The sequence below is a fragment of the Patiria miniata genome, unplaced genomic scaffold, assembly GCF_015706575.1.
Source record: "Patiria miniata isolate m_02_andy unplaced genomic scaffold, ASM1570657v1 HiC_scaffold_29, whole genome shotgun sequence".
NCBI classification, from domain to species: domain Eukaryota; kingdom Metazoa; phylum Echinodermata; class Asteroidea; order Valvatida; family Asterinidae; genus Patiria; species Patiria miniata.
The window spans coordinates 21325886-21341143 of record NW_024037068.1 but is presented as its reverse complement, the minus strand read 5'-3'; the positions used below and the strand labels follow the sequence as shown (position 1 = coordinate 21341143).

The following is a 15258-nucleotide window of genomic DNA, read 5'->3' as shown; positions in this document are numbered from 1 at the left end:
AGAGTGTTATTTCGTGGAAACGGAGGTCAGCGCGCGCGCTCAAACAAGAAGAGTGTTACTTCGTGAAAACTTTTTTGCTCGCATTTAATTTGAGCAAAGTGCGTGCCATGCATTACAATGGTAAATGGAACTTGAGTGTTACTTCGTGAAAACAAAAATTGTCACTTTCGCGCAAAAGTTGCCATGGTAATTAGCGTAATTATTAAAGTAAAGCTCTTGAAGATTTGAAACTTCGTGCAATGGTAGGCCTTGATGAATAATATTTAAAAATGTAAAAAACTGAAAACCGAAAAAAATATGGTTTAACACGTGGAGTGTTACTTCGTGGTGTCGGTGACGATTTGTTTCCTCCTATATTTATTTGTTTCGTCCTCTTTTTATTTGCTTCGTCCTATATTTATATGTTTCGTCCTCTATTTATTTGTTTCGTCCTCTATAATATTTGTTTCGCCGCGTAACTCATGTGTAACTACAGCACTTTACTTATTTTTGCTTGAATTAAAAACAAAAAAAAATCGTTGAAGACTTTTATTCGCAAGAAATAGTCGTAGTACTAGTAGTCGGGATCATTAAGGATTCTTTTATTGGTTTTCTCCTTGAACTTCGGCAGCGACCGCAAGCTCCATCGGAAAGAAAAAGTTAAGACCGGATCAAGGTACATATGTACCAACTTTTACGACAACTAAACGTGCTGGTAATGTCGATTTCACTGATAATTTTTTTTGTCATGTCTATTTCTAGATGAATCAGTCAGAAGTTAAATCGATGATCTTTAATTGTTTGTACAGTTCACTGAAAGTCCAAGATGGGCTCGAACAATGCACTTCCACGTGGCCTTCTAAAATAACTATGATGTCATTGGTAAACAACACGTCATCAAGAAAAAGACAACTGCGGCTGCGCATCATAAAATATTCATATAAATGACCTTTGTACTGCGTTGTTAAACCTACCAGCTGAAATGTGTTACACAAGGCCATACAAAATCAGCTCGTCGGATCATAACAATGAGTTGACCGAATGAGCCAGGCCAGAGCTAGCTGTACAAAATAGTGTTCGTCCGGTCAAATTTCTGGTTGAAAAGTTGCGAACAGGAAGGAAAGGACCTGGATTCTGGTTACGTGCAGGCTTATATTCTGTTTTGTTTTGAGGTGGGTGTGTTTGTTGGGCGGAAGTGTTCGTAAACTGGCAGAAAATAATTGAAGTTGTTTTACAGCTGCAGCTGTACACTTTTACTTTAGTTTTACATACAGGACTGGACAAAATTATGATGTAGCGATTAGGACGAGTTGCAACTCCGTCATCAGATGTCACTGAGAATCGCAAGATTAAACCGGGAAAACATTGCTCAACATGCCGTTGTAATGGGATTTTCAAAACCAGTATCATTTGTATTTGTTTACTCAGGCATATGCAATAATAAGTTAACGTTGTGTGTTTTAATTTTGTGCCTGAACTTGAAGATTAATTTAGCATAACATTATTTTATGAACACCTACTAAAAGTACTAATACTATAGGCCTACTCACTTCTGCATTCTGCTTTGACAATTGATCATTGACAATGATTTGCCTATCTTAGCCCAAGATGCTAGTTATCGCTAGTGGATCGTGCATATTGTTTCATCATTTCATGTTCATTTGACAGAAGTGCGCCATCTAACGGCATGATTAGTCCAGCGCGCCTGCTCGCACCATGGAGCTATAGCTCCATGCTCGCACTAACGTCTTTGGAATCCTGTACTGTAGTAGCCGTTTAACTTTTTCTTTAGTTTCTCCCTTGGCTTTCCTAGGCTAGGGAACCAATCAGCGATCGCAGCCTATTATTATGGTCTTCGCACGACGGTTGTAAATATACGTGCTACCTTTGCTCGACGGTTGTAATTGTATGCACTACGTGCGGAAATTCAACTGTGATGTGTGGTGGTCACTGGTCAAGTATCGCTAATAATTAATATGCAACGCAGTGCTATGCCCATGTGCGACTACCAGTATCAAATGGAAAGCCGCCGTTTTGTTCGAAGATATTATTTACACCAACAGTCCAATTTACATAAAACGGCCACGCCCCCATTGCTGCAAGATTCTCAAGACGTTTGTGCGAGAAAGTAAAAAAAAAAACAGTTGTGCAAGGGCGCTCTACAATACTAATTGTCGGTGCAGTACAAAATATGCAACCATCGCTATCAATTTGTGACTTTTTGGCTAAGTTTTAAAAAGGAGAGAATTTGCCTTACAGCCTATTTGTATTTTAGTTAAACTTTTATAACGAACAAACTTTAAAAAGGAGAGAATGTTGCATCCTGACACCACCTTTTTCATCATATACAGCGTGTGTCAATAAAAACGCAGGATTCAAAGCGATTTTTTTTCTGAGAAAATTATGCTACTGGTGTGCCTAATTTGATAAGGATTTGATTGTCCATAATTTCATCTTTGACAAGATTTTTGTTTGGTGGAATTTGGACTTTTGGTTCAAAAGTTATGACAAGTTTTGTGAAGCCCTTCTGAAGCGGGTTGGTCTGATTCAATGACCTTAACACAACGACCAGTTATGTACAATGCAGGTATGCATTGAAGACAATTAAACCAGAACAAAACTTTCTTTGAAACAACTGATGATAAGTATCACTTAAATTTAATAACTGGACTATCATTGTTTCAAAGCATCATGAATTATTGACTAATAACATTGATTGTAGACTAAACATGCTAAAGGATTATGTAAGCCTAATCCTGCCACACATGTCCTTCTTTGTGATCCACAAATACTTTCACCTGTACTGAATTCAAACCTTTCATTAGGTATGTGTGATTTCACAAATCAGACCAGCTTGGAATTTATAACCCTTCTTCAATGTACTCTATCTCTGGACAGGATTGTCCAAATGAGATGGGATAAAAAACACAGTGAAGAGAAGGAAAGGTACTTTGAAAAGAGGGTTAACATTATGATGAATAGGGGTGGTTTGTTCTTAATATTTTTGTTTCTAATCCTGTGTTTTTATTGACACACACTGTATTATCTCAATGAAGGTCAGTCATTGCAAAAATGTGGAGGAGATGTGAATCTGGGACTGAGATTTTCACTCTTTTAATATGATGTCTTTAACTTTACTGTTCAGCGTTATGAAATGTAGAGCCCAAATTTGTATTGATCATCGCATTTTAAAAAATCCGATTTAGGAAAGATTTCCATATACGAAGTTCACTCAACACTCTGTGTACAAACCCTATGAGAGTGGACTGAAGTGTTTTCTAAGAAAATGCTTGTATTTTCTCACTGCTCAAATTGACTTTGATGACATGAAATTGCTATCTGGGGGCTTGTTAGTCAATACAGAGGAAAATTAGTGAAGTTCGCATATGGTAATCTTGCCCCGATGTATTCTGATGAAAGCTTAGGGCACATATCACGTCAAATTGAATGACATTGGGATAAAGTTGGATGACCTGTGGTTGTCTTTAAATATGAGGGGCATCCTGGCAAAGTGAGACGGCACTGGGCAGAGGTCAAAATGAGGGTTTGCAGGTATAAGGAAAGAGAACAAAATTCTCCTTACAATACTGTTTGTTGCACTTCAGTCAGACACTCCATTGACAAGTAATGGCTGTTTAAAATGAACATTTATCAACTTGTCAAAATTTAGTAAAATACTGAGAAAGAGGCCTTTAGAGTTTCGAGATTTGTAGTCCTGGAAATGAAAGATGCCACTTGTTTTTTCCGTAAAATCACTTTTATTCCACAATTTTTAAACTGTTTCTTTTTACAAAACAAATCAAAGATTACAAATATCAATAAAATATCTGAAAAAAAATCATCCTTGTTCATTTTTGTGTTTGTATTTTTTCTCCTTAAAGGCCTTTGCCCAGACCCATCACATTTTGCCAGAACGCTTCAAATATCCTCTAACAAAACAGACTTCCCAAGTTAACCATTAATATAATATAAAAGAACAATATTTGTTAAAATTTTGAATTTCTAAACAAAAATTGAAGAATTGACTTGTTTGTTTTGATAACAGCACTATGGCTGACATGGAGTTGCTAAGTGCAGAGCTCCCTCTAGAGGCAGCGGACGGCAAGTCTCTGCCCGAGGCTATCAAAGACAAGTACTTCAATGACGAGCCCCTGTCAGGCATGATCCTGGGACAAGTCAACATTATATCCAACATGCCCGTTCTCAAAGGTATATTTTCTGACAGTCGTGCGATTTAAATCAGACACGCCGTCTGAGGCATAATTCAAAATTCAGTTTCTACATTACATGTATAAAAAAGGACTTTCTCCGTGCTTTTTGAAAAAAGGGAAGGAGATCCTCTTTTTCCCCCAAGATTGGACATTGATTCTTCCATTTTCTCAACTCTTTTTGCTGATCAATAATTTTGTGTCCAAAAAGGAGCTGTCGCCCTTTCTGACATATTTTGAACTTGCATGTACAGGATGAGTAAAAAAAAAAAAAACCCAATTGTCGGGACTATTGTTTTAAGGAAGTTCTGCATATAGCATTTTCAAAATCTAGAATATAAAAGCCTAATTCATAAGCTTTCTTTTAGTACAAGAATCATTCAAATCACTCATGCACTTTTCAAGTTACGAAATTTTAAACACAACCACCGTTTTATAATTGTATGATGTAAAAAAAAAGAAAAAAAAAGAGGCGAGTGGAAAAATAGAAGTGGACTGGGACGAGAAACTGGTTTATTTTTTTACGTGGCCTGAAAGACATGAACAGATTTTGAAGTACGTGTATTCTCAAGATTAAACTCAGTAAATTTAACAGATCATAAAAGCTGACAAAAGCTGACCAAAAAACAAAATAAAATCAACATAAATTTAGTTCTTCTTTTACACTCAATCAACTGACTGGCCCTTGTACAAAAAATTGCTTGAATCAAAGATGATGCTCTTTGCTTGGTTTGTTACTGGTATAAGCCAAGCATGCCAAGTTTGAGATCTCAGTTGAAATGTTTACGTTTGAGTTCTCTTCAGCTTCTTTGATTGAGTTCCAGGGAGTAAAATGACTTGCAGAAATTGCCACCACACTGCTGCTGCTAAATTCTCATCTCAGTCCGTTCTGGGAACTGTTTTTGTTTGATCGCCAGATTCCAGGTCCGGAGCTATAAATCTCCCACCATGCCTTGCTCTGAATTACTGTTGCATTGTGGGAGCTGGAGACCAGGGTGAGGTGGAGAAGATGTGCAAGAACGTGACGGAGTTGGACCTTTCCGAGAACAGCCTGAGCAAATGGCAGGAGGTATGTATGGTCATCAGTGTATAATCAAGTCCATCACAAGTCCGTCACATGTTCGTCACATGTCCATCACAAGTCCATCACATGTTCGTCACATGTCCGTCACATTTCCATCACAAGTCCATCACATACGTATGGTCCATCACAAGTCCATCACAATTCCATCACAATTCCATCACAAGTCCTCATAAGTCCATTGCAAGTCCTCATAAGTCCATTGCAAGTCCTCATAAGTCCATTGCAAGTCCATCACAAGTCCATTGCAAGTCCATCACAAGTCCATCCCAATTCCATCACAATTCCATCACAAGTCCTCATAAGTCCATCACAAGTCCTCATAAGTCCATTGCAAGTCCTCATAAGTCCATTGCAAGTCCTCATAAGTCCATTGCAAGTCCATCACAAGTCCATTGCAAGTCCATCACAAGTCCATCACAAGTCCATCACAATTCCATCACAATTCCATCACAAGTCCTCATAAGTCCATTGCAAGTCCATCACAAGTCCATTGCAAGTCCATCACAAATCCATCACAAGACCATCACACCATCACACGTCAATTCAAGTTTCAATTTGTCAATTCAACTTCACATTTATTTCCATGCTTCATGAAGAAAAAAAAACAGATAAAAACTTTGGAGAAAAGGGTTAAACCATAAAGCCGTAAATATCAAATTACTACAGCAAAATAAAAGAAGCAAATAGAGCATGGGGCTGTTTTAATAACGGAAGCTTGTGGAAAACAGCCGACAGAAACAACACAGGACAAACAAACAAACAAAGACATTACAATGGGTATAAGCTGACACAAGACAATTACTGATGACAGAGGCAATAATGTGATGAAAAGATGGCGAAAGGCTATATGAGCAAAAAAGATAAACAAACAAATATAACATGTGAGGAATAAAGAAAGGCAGTAGACTCAATCAGGAGCGAAGGCTAAGATGCATAGTGGGAGATAAAAGACTTGAGAAAAGACCTTTGCAAGTCTGATTATTCTTAAGATCAATGGGATAATAAAGTTTTATTGTATTGTATTGTATTGTATTGTATTGTATTGTATTGTATTATATTATACATGTACATTTCTTGGTGTAAATGCCCCGCCAGGTTTTGTCCATCACTGGCCAGATTCCCCAGCTGCGCTTCCTCAACCTTCCATCACATGTCCATCACCTGTCCGTCACATGTCCGTCACATGTCCATCACATGTCCATCACAGGACCATCACATGTCCTTTGAAAGTCTGATTATCATTGAGATCACATCCTAATTTTGTACATTTCTTGGTGTAAATGCCCCGCCAGGTTTTGTCCATCACTGGCCAGATTCCCCAGCTGCACTTCCTCAACCTTCCATCACATGTCCATCACCTGTCCGTCACATGTCCATCACAAGTCCATCACAGGACCATCACATGTCCTTTGAAAGTCTGATTATCATTGAGATCACATCCTAATTATGTACATTCTTGGTGTAAATGCCCTGCCAGGTTTTGTCCATCACTGGCCAGGTTCCCAAGCTGCACTTCCTCAACCTTCCATCACATGTCCATCACCTGTCCGTCACATGTCCATCACAAGTCCATCACAGGACCATCACATGTCCTTTGAAAGTCTGATTATCATTGAGATCACATCCTAATTATGTACATTCTTGGTGTAAATGCCCCGCCAGGTTTTGTCCATCACTGGCCAGATCCCCCAGCTGTGCTTCCTCAACCTGAGCAGTAACCCCCTCAGCACCGCTATGCCGGCCCATCTGGCCCCCGTCCCGCTGATGGCCGGCATTACTAACTTGGTCCTGAATAACACAAAGGTACCCTGGAGCACAGTGCATGTGTTGCTGGATGGTACACCCAGGTGAGTGTGTGTTAAATTCACTGATGACGCCGTTGACCATTGAGTACCAAGGTGGTTTTGGGCTGGACGTGACTAATTTGGGTTATTTGGAAGACTTTTACCAAAGGTCTCATGCACTGTTCTAACCCTAGCCCTGCCAGAAGCAACACAGTGCATCAGGTGGAGAAGTCTGGTGCACTTTGATGAATTCAATCAGTGCATTAACGACCAGTTCTGAAACAGTGAGAGCTAATGAACAATGCCACAGTTGTATCCTGCTGCATTCGATGAGCACAGATTCTGAGGCAGTTTGGCCTAGAGACTTTTGACCTGATGGATCTTGCTACACTGGGCAGGCTTGTCATTTAGACAATCGTTGCATGTTGTTGAGTTTGGCAGGGTTTCTAGCCAAAATACCCTGGAGGGTTAGGCTTAGGCTTCGGCTGCTTCAACACCTTGCAAAGGCTGCTGCCTTTACAACACTTGTTGTACAGGTGTATGATAGGCACTTAGCATAATTGATCCAGCATTTGACATTGCATCATTATTTGTGATGTCCCATGGCAAAACCAGGCTTTTGCCATTCAACTGATGCAATTTGTATTTTGTTTAAACTCATGCACACTTTCATCATGTGAGAATCAATCATATTCTGTATTGAAGTTTATAGATAACACGTACAGTTAAAAAAAAAATTGGTTGGGGGAGGACACAGGAAGTACCTAGTTTTAGCTATAGAGGTATCGCATCTTGAAATTGAAGACATTTGAATTTCTGTATAAAAATTGCAGGCTAGAACAACTCCACTTGAGCCTGAACGACTACGGGGCGGTCCACCCGGCCGACAAAAGCTACCCGACAGTCACACTGTTACAGTTCAACCGAAACCAGATCACCGACTGGACGGACGTGACCAAGCTGGGCCAGATGTTCCCCAACCTGGAATGCTTCTTCGTCTCTGAGAACGACGTCAGGGGACTTACGGAATCCGTGGGAGCGCACTTCCCCGGTCTCAAGAGCCTGTGCCTGAGCGAGACGGGCCTGGCATCGTGGGAAGAGATCGACGCCTTGGCGTCGTTCCCGGCACTCACCGAGGTGCGTCTAAAGCGCGTGCCACTGGCTGAAGCGTACGGGGAGAAAGAGCGCCACCAGCTGATGATCGCCAGGCTGACGCGGCGCGTGACACGACTCAACGGGAGCCGGATCGGGGACACGGAACGGGAGCAAGCCGAGAGGGCTTTTATCAGACACTACATGAACCGAGAAGATAAACCTAAAAGGTGAGAATTTTTGGCTCTTCTTCGTTTTGTACACTCCATCGCTGGAGGGCATGGAAAGAAGACTAGGAAAGCTTGTTGTGTGTGGATACGAAGTTGGAGGAAGGTGAGAGAGCTTACAGCATATGTAATAGCGCCCTCATTTGACCATGCTGCATATAATTCAATAGGTCATGTCACAGTAGGGAGAGATGTAGTATCTCTAGCGCCCTCATTCGACCATGCTGCATAGTTCAATAGCATATATGTCACATCACAGAAGTAGTACACGTTCACTAACTTCTCGAGTGGTCTCATTCTTTGTTCCTAATTAACCCACAAATATTAACCCTATAACCATCCCAAATCCTCCAAAAGCCTTTTTGCAAATTGGAGGAATTTGCAGGATTGAGGTTACGTGGCAAAAGTGCGTTGCTGATTTCGGAGGACGCACGCACTGTGTCAAGGTCTTGGGCCGGACCTTGTGTTGTTTATGTTCAGCCTAGCATAAATTTAGTCCTTGATTATACTTGAAATCCTCCGCACTGCTCCAGGATGTCACTGGCTCTGCCTCAGCCTATTGACAGTCAAAGCCGGAGGATTTTGCAGGATTCAGGCAGTGGTCACCCCTCCACAGACCATGTTCAAGAAATAATGGAGGAATTAGCAGGATTGAGGCTATATGCTATTTTTCCATGAGGCCAATTGGAGGATTTTGCAGGATTGAGGCTACATCCTAGCAAAAAGGCCTAGGGAGTTAGCTTGTTAAAGATCTTTTCTCAGATATTACATAAACGGAGAGGGTGAGCCCAATAGGGGGTAATGCCAGGTCCTGCTGCTGTCAGTTATGGAAATATAGGAAAAATCATTGGAACAATTTCTGTTATGGGAAAAGGCCATGGATAGGGGAGATTTTTACGTGGAAGGAAGTCAAAAGCCCTTGTATCAGATACTACATGAACTGAAATCCTGTGACTGTCTATCATGGAAAAATGAGGAAAAGCATGGGAAAAATTCCTGTCATGGAAAAGGCCATGCTGGACAGGGGAGACTAATTTGGAGAAAGTCAAGAGAGCTTGTATTACGGTAACCGAGAGGATATAAGACCAACAGGTGAGTAACTAATGCCAGGTCCTGTGACTGCCTGTTATAGAAATGTAGGGAAAAAGGATAAGATTAATTTACGTCGTGGAAAAGGGTATGGCTGGGATACTGAGTGGCAGGCAAAACATTTTATTTGACACAACATGAACCGAGAGAGAAAAAAACCCATAGGTTGTATAAACACCAGGTCCTGATGCTGTCGGCTATGGAAAAAGTAGGGAAAGAATGGGAATGATCCTGTCATGCAAAAGCCACGGATGGTGGGACTAAGTGGAAAGCAAAACGTTTTCCAGATACTGCACAGACTGTGAGAGGATACAACTCTCAGGTGAGTAAGAATGCCAGGTCGCCTACTATTTACTTATTGTTTGACATTGTTTGACCAAAAAACAAAATGAAGTTCTCTTTGGTCTTCCAGGTACCACGAGCTCATCGAGACCTACGGAAACCTGAATCCATTAGCCAACGTGGACCTCCGCCCCAAGACCCACGTCAAGTGCCTGGTGCGCTTTGAGGACACGTCCCAGGAAGTCAACATCTCAGTCAAGCAGACCGTGGGCCAGTTCAAGCAGACCCTTCAGGACTTTGTGGGTCTACCCCCGTCCCAATTCCGGCTCTGGTACTGCGACCAAGAAATGATGCGTGGCTGTGGTGCCACTTTGTTGAGGTACCCCGGAAAGCTCCTGTACTCTCTAAGAATTCAGGACGGAGACGAGTTTGTCATCGACAGAAAGTAACGACCAACTTGAACAATATCTTCTTTTTTTATACCAACATGGCATTTTTGTGCTGCTATTTTATCGGAGGTGATTTAGTGAATTATTAGTATGATAAATTATTGTTTTACTGATATCGACCCTTAGGCCAAAAAAAAAAGTCTCCGGTTTCTGGTATGCGCGCGCGTCGCCGTAGCCATGCACGTCGGCAAAATGAAAAAAAAAATTTTCAATAAAAGATGATGTCTCAAAACCGCCAAACTCACTGGTTTGACTGGAATCCTGCTGCGCTGCACAATTTTAACGTGTTTTTAGATGGGGTTATGATCAAGAATAAGCTTTATGTGGCCTCTCTGGACTCCCATATATTTACACTTAGTTTAGTCGGGCACCATTTGCAGTCATCAGCCGACATTTGAAGCAAAAAAAACAGGTAAAAAAAAAAAAAAGCCGCGTCGCCGCACCACTTTTTGGGCAAGCTCCATACCAGAAACCGGAGACTTTTTTGGGGGGGGGCCTTATCACTTGATGCTATTTCTTTCGTGTGCAATATGCATGGCACAAGTGTTGGATTTTAATGTCCATTCTACTGGGCATCCGCTGCACTTTTGTCTAAACTTTACGGTAAACACTTCAAGTTAATGGACAACAGACAAGCGAGGGTTTTCAACCGAAATCTTGCTTTGCATCGGGAAAAAAAATGAATGCAATTTCATGGTTTTCTCCAGAAGTGTGAAAATTCCACTGAGCTGATATTAAGACAGGTTATAGTTTTTTGACAACCTGCTTCCGATTTCTTGAATTGTTCTTACTAATTGAATCATCACAAATACATATATTTGAAACAATGTCCATTACTTTTAAGATAAACTCATATTCATATTACATACATGCATTTTCTATTGTGAGACACAGCTCAGTTACAGACCATGGCCCAATTTCATGGCGCTGCTAAGCACACAAATTTGCTTAGCACAAAAAAGTCTGGCTTATAAAAGCAGGTTACCAGCCAAAACTACATCACATGGAGTTTTGGCTGGTAACCTGCTTTTATAAGCCATACTTTTTTTGTGCTAAGCAAATTTTTGTGCTTAGCAGCGCCGTGAAATTGGCCCCATTTGAGTACGTTGTCAATTTTATCACGAAGGCCCCCTACAATGGCGAAAGCATTGTGCTAGCTATTGTACAAATAATCCATCGCGGGGCAGTTGCTTTGGGCACAAAGGCTTTTCTATTGAAGGGGGACTCGTGAGTGTACTCGTGATCACTAGTGCTGACTACTGAGATGGTCTTTGGAATGTTTCATTGGCCCAATGAGCAGGGACCAATTTCATGGAGCTGCTAAGCACAAACATTTGCTTAGCATGAACATTCCTCCTGGATAAGAACAGCACCCGATTTCATCAAACTCTTCGTAACTTACGATGCATCGCAGCGCTGCGACGCGTCGTATCTCTACGATGCGTCGCAGCTGCGACGCGTCCTGCGATCCATTTCACTAAACACGTCGTAAGTGCGACGCGTCGTAGGTGTATTTATAGCACAACTCGGTGACTGTTTTATGTCTTCAGTCAGCGTACAGTAAATAGTCGTCTGATATTCAACAAAGAGTCGTCGGATCTCAGCTCGAAATTTGTTAAAACGTAAAACAAAATGGCGGCCGTGCGATGCAATTTTGAAGGAAAACAAGCTCTCATTGGACCGTATAGCTTCTTTGAAATTTCAACTCTAATATTCCGGTCTAATTCATAATTTTTCAATGAATTTTCTATTTACAACTTAACACACATTGCCTCGGTATTATAATCTCGTTAATGTAATGTTTGTGGCATAAAACTGGCTTAGAAATGACTCTTCTTATTTTGCGACGACCAATAGACACGTCTTAACTTGCGACGTGTTTTAAGCCGTTGTCAAGGAACTTACGACGCGTTCAACACATCGCAACTTTCGTGAAATGGAAGATACGACGCGTTACGAGTTGCGACGTGTTACATGTCGTAACTCGAGTTGCGACGCGTCGCAGCGCTTCGTGAAATCGGGTGCAGGGTTACCAACCAATTTGTATGTGTTTTATATTGCTCACTTTTGTGTGAAAATCATAGGGACTTTTGGCTAGTAACTGTTTTTACTGAGCAGGACATTTTTGTGCTAAGTAAATTTTTGTGCTTAGCACCTCCATGAAATTAGCCCCAGGTGTGATGATGATGTAGCCCCTTGAGCACTAGCACTTGTGAGTAGGTGCTCTTTAGTGAAACACATCATTATTATTTTGAATACAACACTGCTCAAGGGATCCAACAATTCAGGACAACAGTTCCCTCAAAAGTCCTCAAAATTAATTACCAGTACTCGAACACTACACATGTGTGGAGTGCTGTAGCCTGGTGGTCTGAAGCATTGAACTCAGGGTCTGCTGGTCATTCTGCTGGTTGTGGGTTCAAATCCGGCCTGGGGTTATGGTGCGCATGTGCCCTTGGGCAAGGCACTTATTGCTTCTCTTCACCCAGGAGTAGATGGGTACCTGTCGGGCAGAGGTGGCTACTGTGGTTGATTTTAGCTGCTTTAATTGCGCCAAATTGGCAGCATCGAGCTGTTTTCTCCCCAGAGAGCTGAGATTGTCTTTGGAATGTTTCATTGGCCCAATGAGCTGGGTAATAATGAAGTAGCGCCTTGAGCACCAGTACTGGTGGATATGTGCGTTTTATTAAAACATTACATTATTATATTGCGATGCGATGCGAGGGTGCAGCCTAGCCTAATTATATTAATTGACCACAAATTTTAGAAGTATAAAGAACTGTTTGCAACAGCATTGTGTATTAGGGCAGCATTGCTGTCATCAGTGCATTGTGATGTGTTGACAAATTTCTGTTTTACGAAAAGCAAAATCTTGTGTCCGCAGTCAAATATTTTGTTAGATGTAAATGATGTACATAGTATTTGTATCATTGAAGACATGATGACATGGAACTTCTGTGACTTTATAAGTGTATCTCAGTCAGGCCTACTTTTAAATGCATTGCTATTAGCACCAAATGTCTTTTTCATAGTATTTAATGTTAAATTATGTGTGAATTGTTATTAACATATGCTGCAGGCAATTAGACTTATCAATTCTTGTACTCCAATTCCTATCATTAAAACGTAAAATTGTCGAGCCTAGATTATCTTGTAGTAACTATGAAATTATATTGTACATTTTATAAGTAATATATACATAATATTTTAACAACCTAATAATGTTGAAATAATTGTAACTTTCTGAAGCATTTTTACAAGATATAGACGGTCTGTTGTTTTGTAAAAAATGCTTCAGAAAGTTACCCCAAAGTTAATTGACTAATTGTTGATATGGCTTCCAGGGGGAGGGGGGGGGGGGGGAAACACCCACCCCACCCTCAACCCCACCCCACCCCACCCCCACCCTATAAGTCCCCGCACTTTTTTGTTTTGACGAAATGGATAAAGCAGACATCTTTTCTGAACTTCAGATTGTGAGAGATCTTCTCCTGAGTTATCTTATTGAAAGATTTTGAGATTGGATCACATCTTTGCATTTTAAGCTGTAAAATTGATAAAAATTTTAAGATCACGCGTCAATGCAGCAAGGTCGTAACTCGATCGGAATTCACTCATCTCGAATAATTCCCATTTGAAAGTTTTGCGGCACCATGTAAATTTGTCTTTGATATGAAACATGAAGCTTATATTATATTCCACATGTTTCATATCAAAGGAAAAAAATCATTATGCCACAAAAGTTTAAAATGGGAGTTATTAGAAATGAGTGAAATCGGAGTTACAACCTTGTTGCACTGACGCGACAGATACCTAAATTATGAACTTGTCCTACTTTTATTAACATGATTTAATTTGATTTTTTTTATCTCATATTTTATTGGATTAAATAAAAAGGGACTTTTTGTGCAAGAGGTTTTTATATCTACATTTAATAAATCACTGAACAAATCATACTCTGCTGGTCAGCCACATTATTTACTTTCAATTTTAACTAATGTTAAACAACTTGGACATTTATCAGTTGTTCCACAGCAAGAGGCGCAGGAAAAAGGAAGCAGGCGGGAACGATAACTGCATGGTTCATTTTTTTTAATTAGCCTTATGGGAGACGTACTTTTGAGACGGTGGTGGCAGCAAACACACCGATCCTTTTTCCATTGTTTTTCGTCATATTGAGCATGCCGCTTTAGCTATAAAAAAATATATAAAAAAACCAAACAATTGAAAAGGACCGGTGTGTTTATGCTGCCACCAACGTCTCAAAGTCTCATATTGGTTCAGCCTGTGCAGCATGCGGTAGAAAGCGCTGATGTTAACAAATTGAATCAAAAGCCGGTCTTGCAGGCCCGTAGCTGGGGGAGGGGGATGTTTTGAATTCCCCCCCCCCCCCCACCCCCCAAAAAAGAAGAAATTGGGCATACAGGTCCACTTTTTCCCAGCGATTTGTAGTTTCATGCATAATGAATTATTTTTTTTACACATGAAAAGGTCCACTTCATGGTGAAAATGACCCTCCCTTTCAAGGGCGGATCCTAGAACACATTTATTTGGGGGGGGGGCCAAAAAAATTGGGTCCCCCAAAAAGTGGGTCCAAAATTACGGCGTGGGGTTGGGGGCCCGCTTAATTAAGGGTCACACATTTTTTTTTGCATTCCAGATGCTCTGGTGCGAGCTGAGGCAGTTTCTGACAACTTTTACCAAATTATTTTGAGGAAAAGATGGTAGTGTATGCAGTGCCTGCCTTTATCTTCCTCCATGATGCAACTGCATGAGCTGGAGTGCAAGAGGAAAGATGATAGGCTTTAAGTCACCGTTGATGCTGCTTGATTAATTTGCACAGTGGATAACAAGTATTGTGGGAAGAGAAATGGTACTAACACATATGCCCCTTTTTTCCTTCCCGTACCTATTGTGTCATATATTTGCGATAATTAGCTAGTTCCGCAGTTTACCCACTTCATTGATAAACTGTTTTTAAGTTCCCACAACTTTTAAACACTTTCGTTAATATTCGATTAAAAATATGAGGGCAGACTCGATCAATAGGGCAGTCGTACTCGA

At 40.7% G+C, this 15258-nt stretch overlaps 1 protein-coding gene across 2 annotated transcripts; it reads left to right on the top strand.

Annotated features, from left to right (window-relative positions):
• The first annotated feature begins 996 nt into the window (after positions 1 to 996).
• On the top strand, positions 997 to 10409 carry LOC119735803 (tubulin-specific chaperone cofactor E-like protein). Of its 2 annotated transcripts, none has more exons than XM_038209744.1 (6): positions 997 to 1151; positions 4025 to 4188; positions 5105 to 5256; positions 6934 to 7118; positions 7889 to 8377; positions 9876 to 10407. In XM_038209744.1, exons 2-6 carry the CDS (start codon positions 4029 to 4031, stop codon positions 10192 to 10194), a joined length of 1305 nt encoding a protein of 434 aa, XP_038065672.1. In that variant the 5' UTR covers positions 997 to 1151; positions 4025 to 4028; the 3' UTR covers positions 10195 to 10407. The 2 variants fall into 2 exon arrangements, with proteins under 2 accessions (XP_038065672.1, XP_038065671.1); XM_038209743.1 differs by lacking the exon at positions 997 to 1151 and adding an exon at positions 1169 to 1361 and having other exon boundaries at positions 9876 to 10409.
• Positions 10410 to 15258: the final 4849 nt, after the last annotated feature.